This window comes from Haemorhous mexicanus, chromosome 11, assembly GCF_027477595.1.
Source record: "Haemorhous mexicanus isolate bHaeMex1 chromosome 11, bHaeMex1.pri, whole genome shotgun sequence".
In the NCBI taxonomy this organism is placed as follows: Eukaryota; Metazoa; Chordata; class Aves; order Passeriformes; family Fringillidae; genus Haemorhous; species Haemorhous mexicanus.
The window spans coordinates 22905368-22929845 of record NC_082351.1 but is presented as its reverse complement, the minus strand read 5'-3'; the positions used below and the strand labels follow the sequence as shown (position 1 = coordinate 22929845).

At 46.7% G+C, this 24478-nt stretch overlaps 1 protein-coding gene across 1 annotated transcript in view; it reads right to left on the bottom strand.

Annotated features, from left to right (window-relative positions):
- ITPR1 (inositol 1,4,5-trisphosphate receptor type 1) overlaps nucleotides 1-24478 on the bottom strand; it is a 163560-nt gene that overhangs the window by 108689 nt on the left and 30393 nt on the right. Inside the window, exons 4-9 of the mRNA XM_059856856.1 lie at nucleotides 6918-7033; nucleotides 3374-3460; nucleotides 2462-2620; nucleotides 1528-1626; nucleotides 925-1008; nucleotides 696-842 (exon numbers count right to left, since the gene is read on the bottom strand). Of these exons, the coding sequence (XP_059712839.1) occupies nucleotides 696-842; nucleotides 925-1008; nucleotides 1528-1626; nucleotides 2462-2620; nucleotides 3374-3460; nucleotides 6918-7033 (692 nt within the window). The remainder of the gene's footprint in view (nucleotides 1-695; nucleotides 843-924; nucleotides 1009-1527; nucleotides 1627-2461; nucleotides 2621-3373; nucleotides 3461-6917; nucleotides 7034-24478) is intronic.

Here is a 24478-nt window from a genome sequence, read left to right as displayed (position 1 = left end):
GTAACTGCACACACATGGGGAGTTACCACAGACTGATAACATGCCTGAGTAATGCTAATTACAGGCAGACTTTCATATGAAATACAGGAGAAGCTGAATGTCACAGAAGATACTTCTGGAAAAGGAATCTAAAAATACCTATCCACCACTACAATTCATTTTTTTATTCTTATATGCACTTCATAATTGAATCAGATTTAAAAATCATAGCCTCAATCTGTTGGTATTATTAGCATTGGTTTATTTTCAGAAGCCAGTGATGGCCAAGGTGTTAGTCACTCTGTTTAAAAAGCCAGTTCAGACAGACTGGCAAGGGGCTGCAGCCTCCTATCAGATGAGGCTATTCATAATCACATTATTCCACACCAAAAACAGAGCCTTCAGTACACTCAGCAGGACAGGGGAAATTATAGGCTGTTGTTAAACTTCAGTGACTGGTAAGAAAAGGACTCCATTGATGTTTCTCTGAGCCCTTTTCCTGAACTGTAAAGCACCTGAACTGGAGAGCTCTGTGCTGCAGCACCAGAGAGCAGAGCTCCACTGAGACTGTGCACAGAAATCAAGTGAAGGAATTCTAATTTCAACCTGCAACACCAGGAAAATTTTACCTAAAGCGAGCAGCCCAGACAGAGTGCTTTAAAGAGAAGGAGGAATTGTTCCCAGCAAGGCAGCCCCAGCCTGGGTGCAGACCTCACCTCCACCTCCCACAGGGCTTTGGAGCTGGTGGCAGACGTGGCCGACTGCCTGCCCGTGGTCCTGAGGAACACGTGCTGCTTCTTCCTGTGCTCGTCACACGTCAGGAACTTCTCCTGCTCGGCGTGGAACAGCCTCACCACGTCCCCCTGCCAAAGGCAGGCAGCAGGGTCAGCAGGGGCAGTGCCCAGCAGGGCCCCAGCTGCAGCCAGGCACAGCTCTGCCTCTCACCCCTTTGAGGATGTCGTCCTTGTTGTCGCTCCATTTCATGAAGAGCACGATTTTCCAGCTGGTGTTGCAGTTCACTGAGTTCACCTAGAAGGAGAATGAGACCACCAGTCCCACTGTCCTGTGCCTGCACAAGATCCTGCCACGAGCCACTGTCTGATTTTCTACACAATTTTCACCAGAACACTGCAGGCCTGGCTGCATTGCTCTGGAAAAGGGAAGTCTTTTCTGTATCTGCTCCAGAACAAGTAATTCCAGAGCTGACTTGCTTGGAAGCCACTTGGTACACATCTGTGCTGGTAGATTTAATTTTCTTCACAGTAATTAGTATGGGGCACATCACTGTGCCACAACTCCTGATTTTGAAGGAACAACTTGCTTTCAGGCAGTCATGCAAAAGAGATCAAACCCAAACTCTGCCAGCACCCAAGAGAAAGCAGAGCTCCAAACTCTTCTTTTAAGTCACTGATGACCAGGATAACCATTCCCAATAAGCAGTGCCAGGGGTACCAATCAACTTGCTGAATTCCAAACCATGTACAAATGGGTAAGCTGAAGCACAGAGAGGTTTGTCCAGCTGCTCCAGCTGGGCTAGAGTCCCCTTACCTCATTGCATCCTGGATTATCCACAAGCTGATGGCTACTGGCATGGAGAGGCTGGCCAGCATTGACAGGATTCAGGACTACTTTGTCTCCAATGACAACCTGCAGAGAAGTGCAGCATCAGACAAATTTACACCCTGACAAAGCTCTTTTTCTTCCTTTTTTATTTTTTTTAATGGACGCCATGGGAGGAAATCCCCTTTTTGCAGTCTGGAGAAATGCCAGTCTGAGTATTCCACCAGGATTCTGTCTGCTTCAGAATTTAGCTCACCAAACTCAGTGACTGGGGCAAAAACCCCCATGCTACTGGACTCAGAGCCTTGCAGAAGAAGCAGACTGAGTTCTGGTACAGATGGGGCTACAGGATAAATGATGGCTGACTGATAAATTCACCATGTTATTTGCCAAATATGCCTGGCCTGAGCCCCAGAGCACACTGAAGCTCATGACCTCCTGGTTTTAGGAAGATTCCATACCCAAGTGACTCAGCTGTTGCAAAGGAAGGATTAAAACGGCAATGCATTTAAAGAGTTCCCATGAGCAGGAGCATTTCACTTCCTTATTACCTCACTCCTCACATCCAAAGTGATGACGAATTTTGATTCTAAGCTGACAACACTGAAAACCAAGATGCTAATTATTCCTTCCAAACCTCCTGAAGGAGCTCAACACTTCCTACCATTTTGAATTGAGCAGGAATTGTGCAAGGCCAGCCTAATTAGGTCCCTTATTCCCTCCAATGTTAGATCGTTCCACGTTTCCAAAATACAAGTTACCATAGCAATTTTCCTCCCCCTCATGACAGCATAGCAAAAAGGTTGTTCCTGCATCATCATCACGCCCCGGGAGATGTGTGCATTGCATTAATTGCAAGAGAGGCCTCCCAAGTGCAGGCTGTGCCCCAGGGATGTGTGAGCAGCCTGCTCCCAGCACTTACACTGTCCCCGATGGAGCGCAGCTTGTAGAAGGGCTGGATGTAGAACCAGGAGCCTTCATTTCCAGCTTCATCCAAGGTCACCCTCATTGCATTCTTCTCTAGCAGAGCTGGAAGCCTCTTATTTACTGTTAAGTATTTGTTACTTTTTAAGTGAAGCAGCTAGAATAAGAATCAGAGTTCAGTTCTAAGAATGCTCCTGTTCCTCCCCTCAATAACCCGAGCGTGCATGAGACAACTGCAGTGCTACACAGGAGAGCAAAGTGAATTCTGGGCAGACACTGATGGACTCAGGCACAGCTCCACTCACACCCAGACACAGAACACCTCAGTTAATCCAGCTGCCCCTTGCCCAGCTAGGACAAACACATGGAGATGCCCTCATCACTTTATAACAACCTGTTCAAAAAAACCCAGGACCAAAACTTGTGAAATGCTGGGGACTAAGTGGCTCCTCCTGGTAAGAGACAAAGCTGCTCTTCTCTTGCTTTGTTTGGTCTCATCTAACAACAAAAACTAACTATTTCTATTGATTTTCCTTCTGTCAGTTTACGGTTTCTATATCTACTGATTTTCCTTCTCTGTGTCAGTTTATGATCTAAGTGTCAACACTTCCCTGTGAGAGGATATTTGGTGTTGTACATGTGCCACCTCCCAACAACTCTAATGAGGGCTCTAACAAGGATTTCTGAAGAAAACAATCAATGGTGACCTCAAGGCCCATAATAAACACAATTAACCCCTACTAAAACACTGATCTCATCCTAGATGTAACACCCAGGATCCCACTTCAGAGCACAGTGAAACCTGGCAAAACCACAGGCTCCTGATCATCAGTTCCAGAAATCTGCAGTCCACTGAGCAGGGAATTTTCAACTAAATCCTCTCCAGTCTGCACAGATGTTCACTGCCTACCTGGATGACATTCCCATACTGGATGACTGTTCCCAGCAGTTTCCTGTTTTCAGTTTCGTTCTGTTTCTTTTCCAAATCTGCTGCATGCTGAAATTAAAGGAGAGCAGTTCAGTTGCTGAGTGTTTTAGAAAAGGGTGTTTTACAAAACTCCCTTTTCTTCAAGATTATTTCAAAGGACTGGAAAAACAGCAAGCATCTGAAAGAGCCTAATTTCCTCTTTTTCCAGCATCCAACAGTGTAATTTCCAATTCCCTTTTTCAACTGTTTGGGGAGACAGACACACATCATTTAAGTAACCCATAATTTGGGTACAATTGGACAAAATTCTGGAATAAAGCATGAGATGAAAAGCTCAGACAAGACAGAAGGCAGATACCTAGGGAGGGAAAGGTGAAATAGGGATGGGTAACAACTCCAGCCAGGAATTCTATTTGCCTTTCTCCTGACTTCTACACAAATTGAATGAAAGAACCTCAACTCTGGTTCTTTATTTTCCTTTGGCAACAGAGGCTCCAGCTGCCCTCCAGGCTGTTTCTCTGGAGACTCCAGTGCCCTCCCTATGCAGCAGGACCACAGGAAGGCACATGAAAACACCACTGCAGCTCTGGACTGGAGAGTTCCCCACTCCCCACACCTGGGCCTGTGCTCCCTGAGGTGATGGAGCCTCTGTGCCACAGCTGAGCATTCCTGCACCACACTGACAGGGAAAGCAAAGGGGAAACCCTTGCAAAATTGAATTATTATAAGGACACAAACCCCTAATTAATAATTAACAATGAGCCTCTTGCCATTGCTGTTTTAAGAATGATCTATTTGGCCCAGGCTGTTTTTAAATAATTTCATTTGGTAAAGATCTTCTTCACAGGAAAGACGATGTTTTGAATTAAAAACATAAATCTGTATTTGCTTTAACTGCTTTCTGGAGGTGGAGAGCAATTTAAAATTGGACTTTTTAGGAGGCTGAGCATCAAGGATTATGGTTTGGTTCTCAGGTCTCAAGGATACCTGGGTCCAGGTTTCTCTTGGAGAAGAAAAGTGCCCACAGTTGAGGTGAAGTACCAGGACAAAGGAGCAGCAGCTGTTTGCACACTGTTAAAGAATTTCACCAGCTCCAGCTCACTCAAAATGTGCTGTTTTCAGAGGCTGTGCTAGGTATGAAAACTGGCTTCTTACTCCAGGAGAACCTGAGATACAGCTGCTCTTTCAAATCCAAAATTTCACTCAGTCATGCAATGCAACATCATTTTCTCTGCATTACTAAAATGCAACTTTTTTACTTGATTTGCAAATATTCTGTCAAGAAAAGGTTTCTTCAAGACACCAGAGCTCTCCCAAATAACAGCAACCACAGCCAGGACTGCCCTGCCCCACTGGGTGCCACATTTATTATATATACAAAGCCCAATTTTTTTCTGTGAAAGTACAACTAGGACTTAGGATGTACTTCAAAAGCTCTCCCCAGCCCTGACAGTCGCTCCAGGAGAAGCACTTTTCTGGCCACTAGATGTCAGCTCCTCAAGCAGCTCGGATGCTGCGACCACAGAGAGACAAGTGTCCCAGATTTGAAATCCCTTAAATGGCATTAACTTAAAATAACCTGACCTCAGCATGGAGCGCTCCATGGCAGACAATAAATTCCACCAGCAGACAAACAGAAGCCAAAAAAGGCAAGTGATGATGATGAACACATCTTGCATCATCAGCTGCGTTGGAAATGCAATGCTCTGATACAGAAATGTCATCCTGAGCAGAGCTCACAGCTGAGGGCACAGGGGTTCAGAGCACTCCATGTGCCAGCAAGTGACCCATGGACACACAGGACTGGCAGGAGGAAGTTCTGGGATAGAGATGTCCATGGGACACAGCTATTTTCAAGCCCCAGATCACTGCAGACCTGATTCAGCCCATCAGAGCTCACATCCAAGTGATGCAGATTGAATAAACCCCCATAAAACTGTAAGGCACTCAAACCCTTCCTCCAAATCAAGCAGGTCTTGGTGGGACATTTCTGTGCAAACACCACTGGGCTCAGGCTCATCCTGGAAAAACCTCATCCTGCATTTCCAGGACTCTGGCACAAAAGGGTCAAGTGTCAGATGAGCAGGGACAGGTCCCAGACACTCACAGTGGGATGTACTCAGGGAGACAACTCCACGTGAGAATGTAACCCAGGGCAATGCCAAAGCCTTTTTCTTCCATATGTTGCAGTATTTAGACTCCAATTTCTGTGCAAACCCATGAACTCTCCCTTTTGCTAAATGCACCAAGCAGCCAAGCCCAGAACCCCCCTCACTCTAAACCTGCTGCCACGGCCTCCTTCCCTTATCAACATGAGAAACACAGCCCAGGTGAGGGAGCTTTGTGCTACCAAAATAGCTTTGTCCCTGCCAAGCTGATACTTTTGGGTTATAAATACATTTCTTGAAGCAGAAGGAGTCCACCAGTGGGTCTTTGTGAAGTGCAGAGTGAGGCAGCCATATGGCAATCAGCAAGTGACACTCTCCTACGGGGCCATTTCGTATTCCAGGCTACAATGAGCTTAATATAGGCTCAAAGAACCTAAAAATACTCAGAATTGTAATTTTGACATGAAGTACTCCAGCTATGTAATTTTAACATAAACACTGAGTTTATTTAACTCTAAAGTCAACAGATGGTATTTAAGTTAAGTTGGCTTTTTTTTATATAGGAACTCTAAAAACAGCAATCAACTGCCTTACTGAGTTTTCAGCTGCTGAATGTCAACATTTTACCCAGAAAATATTAAATACTGCAAGCTAATAAGGAAGGAGAGGCTGTCTGGCCTTATAATTACTCCTAATTACCCATCAACCTTCCCATATACCAACAGCAGCAATGTTTGTTTCAGCAGTCCCAACAGACTGATGGGAGCAGCAGCTCCTGGTTTTCCATGCTGGGATGCAGGGCATGAGAATCCTCTGTGCAATTTCAAGGGTTCCTTTTTTATGCCTTTAACACCCAAAATGCTCCCCTGGAACACCATTAGCTCTCCCTCAGGTAAAAGACAAGTGCTCCCAGGGCTACCCCAGTATCATGGACACAGCACTGGGGGACACAGAGCTTGAGCAGGAGCAGGAGGGGGTTCTGTCCACTTTCTGTGACTCAGACAGAACCCAGGGAATGACTGGAGCTGTGCCAGGGCAGGTTTAGGATGGATTTTTGGGAAAGGTTCCTCCCCCCAGAGGGTGCTGGGCAGTGCCCAGGCTCCCCAGGCAATGGGCACAGCCCCGAGGCTGCCAGAGCATTGGACAACACTCTTGGGGACAGGGTGGGACTGTTGGGGTGTCTGTGCAGGGCCAGGAGCTGGGATGATGCCTGTGGGTCCCTTCCAACTCAGCTTATTCTGTGATTTTGCCATAAATCAGAGGACTGAAGCCTTGGCCTGAACATCTCCGAAGGAATCTCGCACGCTGATTTATCTCTACGTACACTCGGTGTCTCCTCCACAACTGTGCCAAGCTGGCTGGAAATCCTTGTTTGGAGCAGGATGGGTGTGAGGAGGGCCCTGCAGAGGGATACTCACGTGCAGTTTGTTGAGCAGCACAGCATCCGTGGTGCTGTTGGCCCCGGGCTTTGCTGCCTTCCAGAACTGCTTCTGCGCCGAGTAGCGGTTCATGGGACACAGCTTGAACAGGCAATCTAGAAAAACAGGGAACAAACACAGCCACGGCTTCAGCCACTCATAATCATCTGGATTCCTGCTGCTAACGCTCTCCAACTATTCCAGCAGCAAGGAAAGCTTTATAAACAAATTCCAAAAAGCTCTTGATCAGACGAATGCTTTTCTGAGCAACAGGAATGTCGCCCCGTGCATGATAAAAACTAACTGCTGCTGCCAACATCTGATGCAAGACCAGAAAATTTATAACTTGTCCCAGTCAAAAACGTACCAGACTAAAATGGGAACACGTTCCAGTGCTTTCCCAGGCAAACAGACTTGGTTTCTGCACTTCCAGCTTGGAGTTTTTGTACTTCAGCAGGTCAACTCTGTCCGATTTGGGGCTTTTTGCTTTGCATGTTTTCACTGCTGTTGTTAGTTTAGTTCTTAAATCAAATCCCTTCTATTGCTACGGAAAACTGGGCAAAAAAATAGGAGAAACTCCTCACCTAATGAAGTGGCAGCAGCATAAAATACCCTCAAACAACAGCCTGCACAAGCACAGACATTCAAGGCATGGCTTGAGGTAACACCAAACCCCTCAGGGTGTCAGGTTCTATACCCAGTGCAGCAACACAGTTTATTTAACATTCTGCCTGGCTAAAGCCAGGAATCACAGCTCATTAGTCTTATTAAAAATATATTCCTGTATCAGAGATGCTAACTTATCAGTAATAAACCCACATGAGCTGCAGTGACTGTTTTTCCTCCTGTCGTCGCTAAGCAATGGAACACGCAAAAAAATAAATTCAGCTATTCAAAGGCAGCGCCTAAAGTAGCAGCTCAGAAGTTCAAACAAAGTGCCAGAAGAGCCAGGAGGCTGTTCCCAGCCTCTCTGGCAGCAGAGTGGATGTCAGGCTTCAGGCTCCTCGTTCACATGGCCTTTCTCCAGGCTCCTGGTGTATCCCCACAGACAGGCACAGCACTTTGGGAAGCAGCAAGGTGAGGAGAAACACACCTGGGGTTTATCCTCAGTGCCTGAAAAGCAGAGCTGCTTGTTCATGGACACTCTGGATGCACATCAACCAGAAAGGGAGACACCCCATGCTGGAGACAGGTCATGGCAGCTCTGCCAGAGGCTGAAGCTGCTGAAGGGGCTGAGAGAGAGCTTGGTAATTTCACCTCTGGATGCTGTTTGAGATGGACACTGTCACTCTTCTCATGCCCTTCCTCCAGAGCCCACCAGGCAACACCAAACACCTTTCACAGAAGGGCAAAGAATCCCAGAATGGTTTGGAAGGACCTTAGAGATGATCCCATTCCACCCTGCTTTAGCAGCCCAGGACCCCAAAAACAGATCTGGCAGGAGCTGGGCATAGCACTGGGGCCCTTTGACAATGACACTGGGGAAGGACAGAGCTCAGGGCACGAGGAGGAACACTGAGCTGCATCTCTGCAGAAACACTCGGCTCCACTTCATCCCCACTGCCAGCCTGGGGCTGCTGAAGCACCAGAAGTGCAAACTGCACTTCCCAGGTTTGCGCTCCTCGCCGCTTTCTCCACTTCCATCAGGATGATTCACAGAGATTGACAGCACAGCAGAGACTCAAAAAGCCACTGCGGGCTGGCACTTGGAGCTAAGACTCTGCATTGTAAGCAACACACCAGTTATAAAATTTTCTATTTTTGCTTAAACCATCAGTTCACACAATGACAGCAATTAACACACAGAACTGCAGAGAAGAATTAATTGTATGCTAGATTTAGTCACAGTGCACTTCTTTCCATCCTTTTTTCAGTCAAGAAAGTTGTCAAGTTAGGCTTAACTTCCAGATTGTTAACTGCAAGTAACCTCTCTCCTGCCTGAAGCACCCAGAGAGGGCTACAAGAGTTTGACCTTGTCCAGTGCAAGAAGGAAAGGCATAACATGTTTTCCTTAGGTTTTCTCCCTAGTAACAAAGCTACAGATCTAAAACAAACAATGAAAAGCACCCAATATATTTATTTTCTAGTATTTGTTCTATGAAATCTATTTCTGAAGTGGTTGAGAAGTTCAACTTTGCCTTATTCACCTTCATGTGGCCACCAAATGTATTTCGCCACAGGTCAAACTACATGAACTTTCTGGCCAGAAGACTTTCAGATCTCCAGACCCCGCTGTCTTGGATGTTTACAAAGTCAAGGATGTGCTGGCTGAGCACCATCGTGGTCATTGATCTGTAACCCACAGTCCTGATGACTGTGCAAGATAAACTCCTGCTTGTCAGGCACCATCTTTATGGAATTTAGGTCTAGCTCTACAACAGGAGCCAAAAATCCAAAGCCAAAAATTAAAAGTGAAGTCAAAGGAGCCCAAAGCATCAACTCCCTGCTCCACTCAGTGATTCAAGCAGCTTTAGCCACATAGGAAAGGTGATAAATAAAGCAATTACTGCACAGTAACGACATCTTTTTATAGACTGTTTGTTGCATATTAACCAGGAAGGAATGCATTTTCCTTTCAGATCTTCATGATACACAGTGAAAAATGGCAGAACTGCTCAATGAGGTAGTATAAAAATAAAATACTACGTCACTGTTGATGAAACGATGATGCATCAAGCCTGAGCACCCAACAAAGGTCCTGCAGGAAAAAGGGATTGCATAATCCTACACTACCCCTTCAGGATGAGGAACGCTCCACAGGCACGCATTAAATGTGCAGTTCAGTTCTTCCCAGCTAAATCCTGCTCCTCCCTCAGCGACTGCTCTGCACGGAATGAAGCGAGGCTGCAACTGCTCCACGTGAGAGATGAACGCTCTCGCTGGTGGGACACTCAGCCCACGTGGGCCTCTGCCACCTGCAGCTCCCTGAAATATCACAGCGAGGATTGGCTACCCTCCGCGTGCACCAGCAGCACAGAGGAGTTGGCAAAACCAAGGATCCTGGGAAGGGCAGAAACCCCCGTGTTCCAAAGTATTTCGGGGTTCAAGGAAGAGGGAAACTTGCCAGCAACATTATTCCAACTGCCATTCCTTCTACCCCATGCTTTTCACTTGCTCTTCTCTCTGCCACATTTCCTTCTTGACTAGGCTGCACTCCTTCCCAAGCCAGCACGTTCCAAACTTCCAACCCTTCCCTCCAGTCCAAGCCCAATCAACCAACCACATCTCCAATGCCCAATTTTTGCTTCCACAGCACAATGAAAAACCTGACAAAGACAGCTTTTTCTTACCATGGATTCCACCACATGGGAATTTCAGTCACATTTAGGTAGTACATTAATAAGATTATTTGAAAATATAAGGCAAGGCTTCTCCAAAACTGCAAATTTGCTAAAAGGTTAGAGAGGCTGAAATGATAGGAGAAGGGAGTTGAGTATTTCAGAGCCCACCCAAGACATCACCACCTTCTTTCACACAAAACTGCCTAGAAATACCTAAGTCAAACATTCCCATGCAACTCCAGTCTCCCCTTCAGAGGCTTCTCCCACTGTTTTGGGCATTAAGTGTTGCCACTCTGTCAGTTCCACCCTTGGTCTGTGAGGACAGCTCAGAGAGCTCCTGAACACACACTGCTGCCACCCAAAGCTCCCCCAGACAATGTCAAACACCGTTCAGAGAATGGCAAAGGTTCATGGAATCATGGAATGTCTTGGACTGGAAGGGACTTCAGAGCTCATCTAGGGACACCTCCCACTGTGCCAGGCTGCTCCAGCCCCAGTGTCCAACCTGGCCTTGGGCCCTGCCAGGGATCCAGGGGCAGCCCCAGCTGCTCTGGGCACCTGTGCCAGGGCCTGCCCACCCTCCCAGGGAAGGATTTAATCCCAATATCCCATCCATCCCTGCCCTCTGGCAGTGGGAAGCCATTCCCTGTCCCTCCAGACCCTTGCAGTCTCTCCCCTCTCTCTTTTGTAGCTCCTTGAGGCTCCATCCTGGCTGCTGCCAGAGCCCAGCTCAGTTTGGGGGCCCCAGCCCATTTCCCTCCCCCTGCCCTTCTCCAGCACACCCATTCCAGAAAGATCTGGAAGCAGTTTCAGCTCCAGCCAGGCTGGTTGTGCAATCCACCACTCATCATTTTTTCCAAATCTCCACAGCCTATTTTAAGCACTTAGGAGAAGGTCCTCACCAACTTTTCTGCAGTTGGAGAGAGCAGGAATCAAAGACTTTGCTGGCAACAAAAAGGTGTGTCGTTATTTTGGGTTTTAAACCCAGGCTCTCCAAAATGCCAACTGAAGAAAGGTAAGAACCAAGAGAAATTACTCCCCCTCACAAAAACCATACTTTAGGGTGCTTTCAAATGAGGGAAATCTTATAAAGATGAAGATCTTTAAATAAGTCACTTACAAATCCACTGAATATTTAACACCAACACAGCTGTTTCTTCATTACTTGGTAAAACCAAACTCATTTTTGCACAGCAAAACTAAAAGAAAACCACCAATTCCCTGCTGAAATTTAGCATTTTCTCTTCAGACTTTTCTATACTTAGATACCTGATATTTTCCCTAGGCCAAAGCCTGCTCACAGGAGAGAATGAACACACTGATAGTATCTTTTCTTTTTATTTTAAATATGAAAGAACAGCAGCAATGAAGAAGTAACGTAGCTGGCAATGAGGGACATACTGTAAATAGAAGTTGTTGACTTTGTATTTATGAAATTGCACAGCTTTAATACACTCACAAGGATGGTAATGCTCCACAAGATGAGTTTATATCAAGACAAAATGAAGAGGTCTCTTGTGCTCAAATGCAGTATTTTCACACAGGAGACTTAAGAGAATAACACTAAATGCACATATTCAGTCACAGACAAGTTTCACCTTTTCAGAAACCCTTGGATTACTCCATCATCTATTTTATACTTGTTCCCTCTGAGATTTAAAATTAATAGATGACAGCCTAAGAGGTTCAAAGAATATAGAACAAAAGCAGCTACAGAAATGTGTTGATTATTAATCATTCCTGCATTTCCATGAAGAGGGAGAAAAAAGAACCTGATCCTACTGAAATGACTCTCTTTGTGATGAGAAGACATCCTTTCATTCTCAGCTCTCGGGAATCAAGCTTAGCTGGGAGCACAGCAGCTCAGAGCAGAGCAGGGGTTCTGTGGTCCCAAAGGAGCTCCAGCCACCCACAGCTCCACCCCAGCAAGAAACCAAACCTGGGCCCTGCACATTCAGCCTGGGGGAAGAACTCCACTGAATTCCCACCTCGTGCTGCCAACAGCTCTGCCATTCCAAACAAGAGGGGAAACTGAAGCACAGGTGAGCAGGGCACTGGAATGGAACAGGGAGATCTGGGGCTGCCCCTGGATCCCTGGCAGTGCCCAAGGCCAGGCTGGATGGGACTCTGAGCACCCTGGGACAGTGGAAGGTGTCCCTGCCATGGTCCTTCCAGCCCAACCCATTCTGGGATTCTACCCCAGGCCCAAAGATCCCATAACAATCACATCCCTTTGCAAAGAGCCCAATCACTCAGGATTCAAACCCTGAACTAATTACATGACAGAATTTATTAGTGGTTTCTGCTGTGGTGACATCTGTTACCTCCCTGCTTTGTGCTGCTGCATCTTGTGTTTCAAGGGCTTTCAACACTTTGCTTTTTAAAGCAGAATAAAGGGGGAAAAAAATCACCCTTGCAACCAACATTTAAATTGAGAGCGTGCACGATTTGTGATCTAAATATATTTTAATTTCTATGTTAAAATAACCACCCTCAACCCCTATCTGCAAGACACGAGGGTAACCACCCTCTTGCTATTATATTCATTTATGCAAAGCCCTACCAGTGGGAATTGCTGCTTCATTTGTTCAAGCTGTAACAACACAGGAAATCATGTAATTGTTATAACTTGGAGCTGAGGTATCAAGGCAAAAGGAGAAGACTGAGATTTCAGAGAGAGAAAAATTATCCACCTGAGAGCTGGACACTGAATATCAATGTCTGCTAAAGCTGACCTGAGAAATGCACCTTTAAGTAAACACCTTGTGTTCCAAAGAGTTCAGAACACACCAGTGTTTGTTTTATTTCTACACGTAACCTCTTTGGTCCCCTTCAAAAAGAAAACTGCTACTCGAAAAGAGAGAAATATTTAGACACTGGATATACAGGCAGTTCCAAAAGGAAACATTTGCAGGAAAGACCAGATGCTTTTTTCTATCTCTGGTACTGAGGGAAGATGCTGGGTGAAAACACAGAGCCAGAAGGGAGAGCAGCACAAGTAGAAAGGAAAAAAACCCTAAACCCCACAGATTTAACTACACCACATCCCATCTGACATCCATTCAGGCTAAAAAAGCAAGAAAACCATTCCTCTCCTTGCCATCACAATGGATGATGTGTTCCTGGATGGGCAACACTGGCTGCAAGAGATCTGAGGTGGCAAAACAGAGCAAGCTCCCTCAGGGAAAGCTGCCAAGGACACAGTGAGTGCACCAGGATCCCTGCAAGCATTAAGGTGCAGCCTCATTTATGGACACAAGGCACAACTTCAACCAGGAGAAGCTACTTTAGAATAATCTCTTTATAAATCATCAAAGCACCTTGATGGCTCCTGGCTAACAAGAAGTCAGGAAAAAATCTCTTCATGTTGAGGAGAGGGGAAAAGAGAGGGAAAAACCCTCAAGTGAGGGGTTCAGAGCTGCACACATGAATGAGAGCTAACCCAGGATCCCAAGGAAGCTGCTGGTCCCACTGAGTGTTTCTGTGTCTCACCTCAGCTCCACCTCTGGTCCAGCATGAAAAGAAGCCCTGAACAAGAGGTCACCTGGACAAACTGAAATGCCATCCCTTTCTCTCCCTCACAAGCACTGAACATCAGTTTTTACACACAAGGAGAAGGATTTGTACTTTATATGGAGGGAATTCAGCAAACTAATGTCAGAGGAGTTGCAGAAGCAGTTCTAAGTAAATTGTTGTGGCTCTAGCCTGGGAGCTGGATCCTTGACCCAGGAAGCCATTCCCAATCTCCATTTCAATAGTTTCCATGACAAATCTCCCTGTGAGACAGCAACACAATTCTCAGGACAGGAACCCTGTGACATTCCCTCCTCAACATCTTTGGGTCTTTTCAGTCTACATTTCACCCTGGCGGTAAGCCAAAGCATATTTATTTTCTGGCTGAATTTCATTTAATTTTGGCTGCTCACCCCTTGGATTTCACTCTCACATTTGCTTCTTCACTTGCTCCTGCTTTTCCGGATGAAAGTTCCTGCTGAAAACAGGGCAGGAAGTGGGGGCAGGAGGCAGGGAAAGCTTGGACAGTCTGAGCACAGGAAGAACAAGGAAGATCAAATTTCAAACCCCCTCTGGAAGCGTCAGTGTTGACCAGCATGGAAAGAATACTGCTCTGCTATTAGACAGAGCTGACTGAACAGCATAATAAAAGTCACTTCTATTTAAAAACATTCCGTGTGTGTTTCTCAAGGAATGAACCACCACAGCATCACGCAAGAGAAAAGGCAAATTTTTCAGCTGTTCAATAAAGCAACTCCACTTTCAGCTCTTAAATGGATTTGGCTTAAAGAAAAACTGCATTGCCAAGAAAAGATGTAGGGAGATTAAATAAATATTTGATAATATTATTGAGGTCTTGCTTGGAAGAATGGAAGAAATAATAAAATTGAATTTAGTGCTTCAATTTTTCTAAAGCTAATGAAGTGCTTGGGATCCCTTGCCTGAATGGCTTGTTTGCTTCCCTCTGCACCAGGTGCTGCCCTCCTGAACTGCCAGCCCACTGCCTCCTGCTGAATTCCAAATGCAGGTTCATAGGGCTGGGAGCCCCTTGGAGAGATTCCTCAGCTCATCCCTCCCCTCCAAGGGCAGAATCAGCTCCACTCCTGGCATAACACCTGAAGGAATCCCTCCCAGTGCTCCACTATTTCTGTATCTAACCCATTCATTTTTAGAGTTTCCTGCCATGATTTTCTTCCCTCTCCACATGGACATGGCAGAAGAGAACTTCTCCCTCTCCCAGCAGTACCTGCAGGCTCCTCTGTCCCACAGCTACTGAGATGCAAGACTGGTCAGGGGCCTTCCTGCCCACTTCCCTCCTGGATTTTCTCTCAAACCTTTCTGGAAGTGCAAGAAACTGCACTTGAGGCTCTGCCAGAAAGAAAAACTGGAAAAAATAATTACTGTTTTTTAGCAATGCTTCTTTTTCTGTATTTTTCAAGGCAGCAACTGCACTTTTTGTCACAGCACAGCACTGACAACTCCTTTTCTACCCACAGTTCCCACACCATGGATCCTTCCCTATCGCACTGCCACGTGCCCACCCTCCTCCTCTCTGGATGCAGCCAACTGAGAGCAGTCTTTGACAGATTCTGAGCGAATTCCCGAGCTGGTGTCTCCTCTGCAGAGCTCACAGAGCACAGCCAGCTGTGACCAACACTGTGGGCAGACATGGGCAGCACCCAGGAGGTTTGAGCTGCCACAGAGATGCTCAGCCTTCCAGAAATTGGCTTAATAAAGCAAAGATAAACGCAAGAAACCCAGGCCTGCCTTAACTCTAGGAAACAACACCCTGGAGCTGAGCAGAGCAGAGTTCTGCTCTCCAGCTGAGCTGCAAACCCAGCAAAACACCCTTGCCCACATCTGCTCTGAGTCTGCAAGTTTGAGTCCTTCCTTTCTGTTCCTGGGATTGAGTCTTGCACCTCCCGAAGGCCTCTCCCTTCTCTCCACTTTAAACAGTCTCCATCCTCTCTGGCAGGGGCCCAGAGATGCTCTGCTGAGCCCGAGCAAGTGATGCAGCTCAATCTGTCCAAGCTCGCTCGGGCGCTGGGCGCCGCTTCCCCTCCCGGGAGCACAGCACGGAAAACGCCACAAATCATACAGCTAATTAAAACCTGGCCTCCAGAACGTAATCCCAGCACTGAAGGATGCCCTCTGGAAGTCATTTTAATAAGCAGGTTATGCTGACAAGGTGTATATACGCCGTAAACACAAGTGCTGCCATATAGTGCCTCTGCAGCAGCAAAGCAGAAAGTAAAACAGCCAAGCACTTCTAAAAAGCACAATATTCCAGTCTGACAGCACTTAGGAGTCAAGCTGTGCCAGCACCGCTGCTGAAACACAATCCACGGCTTTAGAGATCAAAAATGAAAGTGGAAAATAGTCCCTAAAGCAGTAAAAGAGCCCCTTCCAGGCAGAGCTCAGAGCTGAGCCTTACCAAATAAGGACAGCGAGCGGCAGGAGCCAAGGCAGCGGAGCCGCGCTGGATCCGGCAGCTGAGCACAGGCAGGGATGGGAGGCAGCCAGCCCTGCTGGGCTGCACTGCAGATGGGAACAGCAAATGTTCCGTGGCCCTGGCTGGAAGCAGAGCCTGCCAGGATGGGCCTGCAGGCGTCACCCCACTGGCAGCACGTCCTCGGGTCCGTGGGGCTGGCAATGCAGGGCTGCCACTGCAAACACCAACCCCAGAGGCTGTGAGAGACACCCATGGGGCACCTGCCATCTCCTGAAGCACCTGAGAGCCACAGAAGGACCAGGCTGGAAGAGACCTTCAAGATCACGGAGTCCAACCCAGCCCCAACACCTCAGCTCAACCCTGGCACCCAGTGCCACATCCAGGCTTTGTTAAACACCCCCAGGGATGGGGACTCCCCCACCTCCCCGGGCAGCCACTCCAGAAGTTTATCACCCTTTCTGTAAATAACTTTTTTCTAACATCTAAACCAAATTTTCCTCAGTGCAGCTTAAGACAAAGCCTGCAAGGAAAATCCCAGATCCTGGGGATGCTCTGTGTGTCCCACAGGGATGTAATTCACCTGCTGCACGGAGCTGCCCAAGTGCTCCCACACAAGCACAAACACTGAGCTGCTGAGGAGAAACTGCTCCTTTTTCAACTTCAGCTGAGCTGTCGTTTTCCTCTCTCTTTTTTAAACGCATGGATGTAATTCCATTTATTTCTGCCTGCTCTACTAGCTCATTGTCTTCCAGCAAAAGAAGCAGAACACGCCATCATCCATCTCAGGGATGTTTCATCCACGCTCCCAGTGTGAGCCTTCTGCAGAAATAAACACTGTTAACTTGGTGTCTATTTTCCAGCAGACAGAGCAGCTTCTCTGGCTCCTTGGTTTATCACAGCTGAGGAGAACAGGCTGTAAGAGCCTCCAGGAACACCAAAACTTCCCAGGATAAGCCAAGGAGCTAAAACACACCTGCAAAGAAAACCACAAGATTCACTTCTTTAACTCCACGTGCAACTACAAAGCAAAGAAGTCTTGGTTTAGGTGCTGGCAATGCCTCCCTTATTGCCCTGAAATCCTGGAGACAGAAACACCCAGTAAAAAGAATATCCCCTGTGTGTGCCTGAAAACTCTTCAGAAAATAAATGTATTCAAGCTGCTTTGTGCTACAGCTATTTAAAAACTTCCTTTTCCACAAAGAACAAGAATTAGGTATTTTTACTGTTTCCAGCCATCTTTCAAGCTGCCTTACTGACACAATGATAACACTTGAATCAGGGAGGGAGAATGCTGGATTCAGAAGTGATGGATGGGCTGGGAGAATTATTAAATAACACCTGCACCACTGAAAGCATCCTACACTCACATCCAGCCAGAGTCAGCAAAGAGTCGTCCTGGCTCACAAATAAAACCCCTGCCAGTAGCCTCCAAGCAGAAATAACCTTCCAAGCTCAGAAAAACGAACTGAAATCTTCTTCTAGCACTGTCTGCTCCTTTCCGTTCTCTTCCTTCATTTGTTTCAATTACTGTCTTTATTTCCAGTTATTAATTGTATCATAATTGCATTAGAACTGTTTCCTGGTTGTGCCAGGTGGTCCAGCCTCTACTTCCAGATCTACACCAGGTTTATGCCTTGATTTGCAGGATTTCAGGTTTCAGACTAATTTAATCAGGTTTCAGAAGAATTTTCCTTTTCTGCACAAAATCCTGGCATTCAGAAACAGCAGAAGCAACCAAAAAAAATCTGATTCTATGCCACAGATTTGATAACATCAATTTCCAGCTGAGGGTCTGCAGAGCAGGACAGAGCCACAGAGCAGGAGGTGAAATTCTCTGCTGGGGACGGGCTGGGACAGCCTGAAATGGTGACACCTGGCCAAGGCAGCCCCACTCACATTCAGTCCCACAGAAGGACCCAGCCCTGCTGGTTCCACAGCCAGGCTGGAGCATTCCAACAGCTCCTGGAGCCCTCTCTGGCTCTGCTGTAAACTGAGGGGAGTTCTCTGACCTTCAGCACACCTGAGCGGTGCCACTTCACCCCCATGGTGGCACTTGCTGTTCCAGCCCCTAAAATCCAGCCCCTGGCAGCCTCAGCCCCAGGAGGGCTCAGTGCCCCTGCCAGCTCTCCTACAGAGGAGGTTTCAAACAATGCTTCCCAGATTTATGACTCCAGAGGAAAACAGCAGCAGCACAAGGCAGCACCAGACTGTTACTCACCTGCTGACCACAGGAATCATTTTTACCCACAACAATTCCAACCTTTGGAAAAAACAAGATTATCAATCTCTCAATCCAACAAGAAAACTCCCACATGATAAATCAGAAACAAGTTATGAAATCTGGATTGCAAGTGTCCTTGGTATTAGAGATGCTCAAAAAAACCAGATTAAGAAATAACTGTTTCAGCAAATCCCAAATGAAACCCAGACAATTGATGTTATCCAAAGGCTCCATCACGCAAAGTGCAAACTGTCCTGATGAATTATCTGAATCTTATTCCAAGATAAATGGCACAAACAGAACAAAAATTCCCCTCGAAACATCGGAGGATAAGGAAGTTACATAAAAAACCCCAAAAAATTACATGAAAAAGATATGAAAGCTGATTATCTGCAGTTTCCTGAGCTTTTGAATCTGGCTAAGCACTTGGGACTGTCCACGTGTATTTCCCATTTTACTGAGCTGTTGTGAAGAGGACACCACTAGGAACAAAATTGTCTGCCAAGTCTCTGGACCTTTAAAAGGTGAACTTCACGATCCCAACTGTGCCTTCTCTTTGTTCACTGAAAACACTCCAGAAGTCTGCCCCTTTCCATCAAACACACAAAGTGCACGTCAGGGATTTGCAGAACAAACCCATTCTTTTTCATTAATAGCACTTAGATACTACATGTGAGTGAGATGAAAAACTCCTTCAGGAAAGGATTTTGGGTCTAAACAAAAGATATTGGCTGGCACAAACTCAGTGAATTGTATTGCCATGATCTCCAGCTCCTGCAGAAACAGAGAACCATTAATGAACACAAGTGTCACTGGTGCCCTGTGGCAGCACTTCCCCTGTGCAGATCTCCCCTCCTGCTCATCCCAAAAGCTTTGAAGGCATTTTTCCAAGATGAAGCCATTGCAAGCATGGTTAAAAATGTGACAAAAACTCTGTATTTGAGGAGAACCAGAGGAGCTGCTGGAGAATCACGTGCACTGCAGAGCAGTTGCTGAGCCAAGTCTCTTCCATGACATGTGAGAACAATCCTGTATTTTTTACAGGACAATGCTGAGGCTGAAGGGTGACAGCAGCTCTGAGCAGGGACAGAACAGCACACGGGGATGGAACAGGTTTGCTGCTCCAGCCCCGAGCTGCACTGCTACAGACACTGCCAATGTGACAGTTTGCATGCACATGATCTCCACTTCTTTGATGTAACATGTCTGGAGAGCTGTCATCAGCCTGCCCACACTCTCAGACACTGTGTCCCACGTCTGGGGACGCAAATGACCGCTGAACTGAGAAAGCTTCCAGCCTGCACTCCTGGGCTGCTCCTGGCTTCTGAGGGACTTCCAACACCCCAACCTCACTGCAGAGAACAAGATTTTCTTACCAAACACCCCAGTGTGGTGCTTTTCCTAATAAATACACTCAAACAGCTGCTGAGTACAAGCCTTAAGCCATATGCCTGTTACATACACAAATCAACTTTTTCACTAAAAATATTTAAACTGAAACTGTTGATAAACCCACTGTGATGGAGCAGATGGATCCGTCAGCTCCCCATCAGAACACCCTTTTGCTAGATTAAAAATCTGCAGAGGACTTTCAAAGAAGTAACAGAGTTGCCCTGCACATCCTTGAAGGGGCAGAATCACAGAATGAACTCGGCTGGGAAAGACCTTTGAGATCAAGTCCAGCCTATGAGCAGACACCTCCTCACCAACTGCACCACGTGCAGTCTCTTTTCAGATGGGTTTAAACAGTGCAGAAATGCACCCAGGATGGACAAGGACCTTGACTAAACCCAAAGGGCCATGAAGGCCACCATGCCCATGAGGTTGTCACCTCCTCCCTCTGAGCAGTGCAGGGAAAGCCACTTTGCTCACACCAGAGCTCCACCCTTCCCCACAGCCCATCTGGGCTCTCCCCAAGGGATGCACAGAGCTCTGGACAGCACAAATTCCCAGGGCTGCCTGCAGGAGCAGCCTTGCTGGAGGATCCTCCCCCAGTGCCCCAGGCAGCTGCTCCTGCCTACTCCCACCCCACGCTCTCCTCCATGGCAACCCTTCCTGCACAGGGGAAATGCAGGAGAGGAACAGGGATGAGTGCTGCCAGTTCAGCCCTCGCTCAGCAGGCACCAGGAGGGGCTGCACAGCCAGGGCAGCACCCCAGCCTTTGTGTTAATTGCAGCCAGAGGTGGGACTGGCTCCATGTCAGCCCCAAAAGCCACATCTGGCAGCTGGTGGTGGCACCCAGCACAGCAAGCCCTCCCAGGAGCCTGTCAGAGCTCCATCACAGATGGATGAAGCCACGTCTGGGGAAAAGGTTATGCCACTGGACACCTTTTCCCAGCCATCACAAATATCCAGTCCTGTCATCTATTCCTGCCATCCTCAAGAGTGCTAAACAAGAATAAAAAGGTTATTGCAGCCTGACCACAGCCACGAGGTTCCTTCCTGCACACTCCACTAGCTCTGGTTTGTGTGCACTCACTCAGGATCTGCTCTGCTTTGTGTGCACTCACTCAGGATCTGCTCTGGTTTGTGTGCACTCACTCACTCAGGATCTGCTCTGGTTTGTGTGCACTCACTCACTCAGGATCTGCTCTGGTTTGTGTGCACTCACTCACTCAGGATCTGCTCTGGTTTGTGTGCACTCACTCAGGATCTGCTCTGGTTTGTGTGCACTCAGGATCTGCTCTGGTTTGTGTGCACTCAGGATCTGCTCTGGTTTGTGTGCACTCAGGATCTGCTCTGGTTTGTGTGCACTCACTCACTCAGGATCTGCTCTGGTTTGTGTGCACTCACTCAGGATCTGCTCTGGTTTGTGTGCACTCACTCACTCAGGATCTGCTCTGGTTTGTGTGCACTCACTCAGGATCTGCTCTGGTTTGTGTGCACTCACTCAGGATCTGCTCTGGTTTGTGTGCACTCACTCAGGATGTGCTCAAAAATTCCCTCTGACACATTGAGAAACTCTCTCTAGGTCACCTGACTGCTTCAGCAAGAGCTCTGTCCAGAAGGAATTCCCAAAGAGCTTGAGGACATAAACCAGCAAAAGGCAAATCTCACCCTCGAGGACATTTAGTGTTGTACAGAGGAACTCAGCATTTATCTGGAACAAAAATCTAGGTAAGCTTACCTTGACACGTGCAAAATAATAAATATTTATAAACAAACATTCTCTTTTCTACTCAGCAGTATCAGGGCACTATGCCTTGACACTTGAAAAATTCAAATATTGGAAGTGTGGTTTAAATTAGCACGGTGCACAAGATACTGCCAGTGAATTATCCACCAATAAAAACCACATTTGGAGGCGGGAGAAACTCTGGGAGCTTCCAACACGCGCCACACAACACATATTCAAAGTAGCTGAGTCACTGTGGGTTTCTGAGATGAGCCTCCACCAGGATAGAAGGAAGGAACATGAAGTGACAGGCACTTCAAAATCTCTGACAGATAAAAGTTTTTCTTTTAAAGTTCCTGAGTTTTTCAGTCTAAGGCTGCAGCTTCTTTACTTCACACTTTTTTCCCTTTTATTTTTGATTTTTGAAGACTTTGATATCTAGCTCCCAACACAATGTTTAACTTCAATCCTGCATTAAACATCAGAGCAAGGACTGGGCTCAGCAGCCTTCTAAAAAGCCAGAGCAGACAGACAAATCCAGCAAAGGTACAGGAAAGAGAACAGCAAATGCAAACACTGCAAACACCTGGAGGGAACACAGGGTACAGCAAGAGGGAATTAATTCAGTGGGAGATGCAGAGGGCTCCCCCCAACCTCTTCCTGGTTTTAGGCAGGAACAAACCTTGGGGAAGGATCACAAAGATTCTCAGTACAGCACAAATCTATGCAGCCATCAGGTAGGAAAATAACACTGAAAGCTCAAAGAAAGGAATTTCTGCTCAGAACAATCCCCTGTCCCTGGAAATGGCCTGAAAACAAGAACCCATTTCTGTGATTTTTTTTTTCCCCAAAGAACTTTACTTTTTCTCTGAGGTTTTGGGATGTGCTTCTGAATTTCAAAAAATTAAAAACTTGGATATTTTCATATTTTTTCTCAGTAAGGGATTAATGGAAAAGCTGGAAGTACAGAATATTTTCTCCTGTTCAATTCTGAACACTGTTTTACTCATTAGTGAGAGGAATAAGAACTCCATGTGGACTCCACATCTCAAAACCTTGCTGAGATTTTTCCTCCCATCCCTCCACAACCCCCTCTCTCCATTTCGTGGGTGCAGAGGCAGCACAGGGAATTGTGACACCCCTGTGGAAACACCTCCTGAAACAGCTCAGCCTCAGCACAGCTGCAGGGCTTCCCCCTCAGTCAAACTCTACATAAAGGCACAGATCAAATCCCTTTACAGGGGAGAAATTTCTCTTTATTTCTCCCTGCTACTCCTCTGCCTTCAAGGTCCTCCCAATATTGCTCAGCACTGAGGACTGGGAACACTGAGCAGCTGTGGTGATGCCTTCTGATCTTTCAAGGTAACTGCACCTAAACACTAAAAAATAAACCTGAACACACATCCTTCTCAGGTAGTTTTGCATCAGATAAAAACTACAAATTAAACATCAACTGTGACATTAAGATTAAAAGGAGCTGCTGTGAAGTATTTGTGGATATTCATAGCATGAGCTGCTACAATTAAACATAAAATCATCTCTATATGCTGTACTCCTTTCTCCTACAATGTTTATTTGTTTATATATACATATAGAAATATACACATGAACCTGTAAGGAGACTGCAATACAAATAAGCTGTTAAAACTCAGAGTTCTCTGCAGGCAAATTCTGATCCCAATGCAGAATTATCATCTGTCAAGTTGCCCAAATCATCTCAGAACACAAAAACTTGCAGCACATGACAGGCTGCATATGGAAAAAATTATATTTGGGATTAAATCTTATAGATCATATTTGAAGGATCTTCTCCTCATTGTCATTTTTCATGACCAAGGCCATCTGCCTGACAGGGAGTGGGAGGAAAAATTCTTCACTTATTTTAAAGCTTGCCAATGCCAACCAAGAACATTATTTGTAAAATCTATATTGCCTTCAGATTTACCCCCAGTGCCCAAGGCAGGAGCTCAGGCTGTTCTCATTCCTGTTCACTGAGGATGCACTTGGCAGCAGGGAGGGATCACTGTCCCTACAGAGCCACCATCCCATAATCCTGCCCGATGCTCCTAGAGCAAACACACAATTCCTACTGCCCAGGAAAACGTGGTGATGGAGTCACTCTCACAGAACCTCAACTTCTGAGCAGTTTTTGTGGCAAACACCAAAACAGGGGACATGATTTGCTTTTTAACCAACAAGGAAAATGTACTTCTGAAGGGCAGAACTAAGTAAGGCAACACCACCCCCAGTAAAGTTGCACCAAAGGCTCCAAAAAACCTCTTTGCTCAATCCTGGTGTTAAATGAGCAAGAAGTCAAAGGCACCTGGAGGCATTTGCCATAAAACCCCAGTTCAGTGCCCATGGAAGTGCTGTGGGTGAGCAAGGCTGTGCTGAAGCCTTGTGTGACCAGGCAGCAGCACAGATCCAGCTCTTGGTGCTGGGAATCAAAGCTGGCAGTGGAGCTTTTGCCAGATCAGCACTGCAATTCCTGCTTTTGGGAGGAGTTTGGGAAAGCACCCAAGGGAACACCCAGCTCAGCCCTCCCCTGCAGAGGAGACTGAACTCTCCCTCTCCACACTGCTGCTGGTCACCCTCTATAACGCTGAGATTTATTCCTCTTTCTCTGACAATAAAACGCAGCAGCAGGAGCAGCTGAGGGCTGGAATCCCCAGCCCAAACCAGCCCCTTTGGACTGGCTCCCAGAGGTTTGGGCCACCACCAGCCCAAACCTCTGCCCCTGGGGCTGCTCCAAGCCAACTGGTGCTGCCTGGAGATCACGTGCTGCTCCAAAGGGAGGGAAGGCATTTTTGCAACTCTAGCTCAGATTTTTTCCTTTTCAGGATGGCTGCTCCCTCATGCAGCTCCCTCACTTCCTCATGCCTGCAAGTTCTGTGTTTATTTTTCCCTTGTATAATTTTTAACCTCGACAAATAAAAGGGTTGACATTCACTAAATGCAAGGTCTAAGTGCTACCAGATT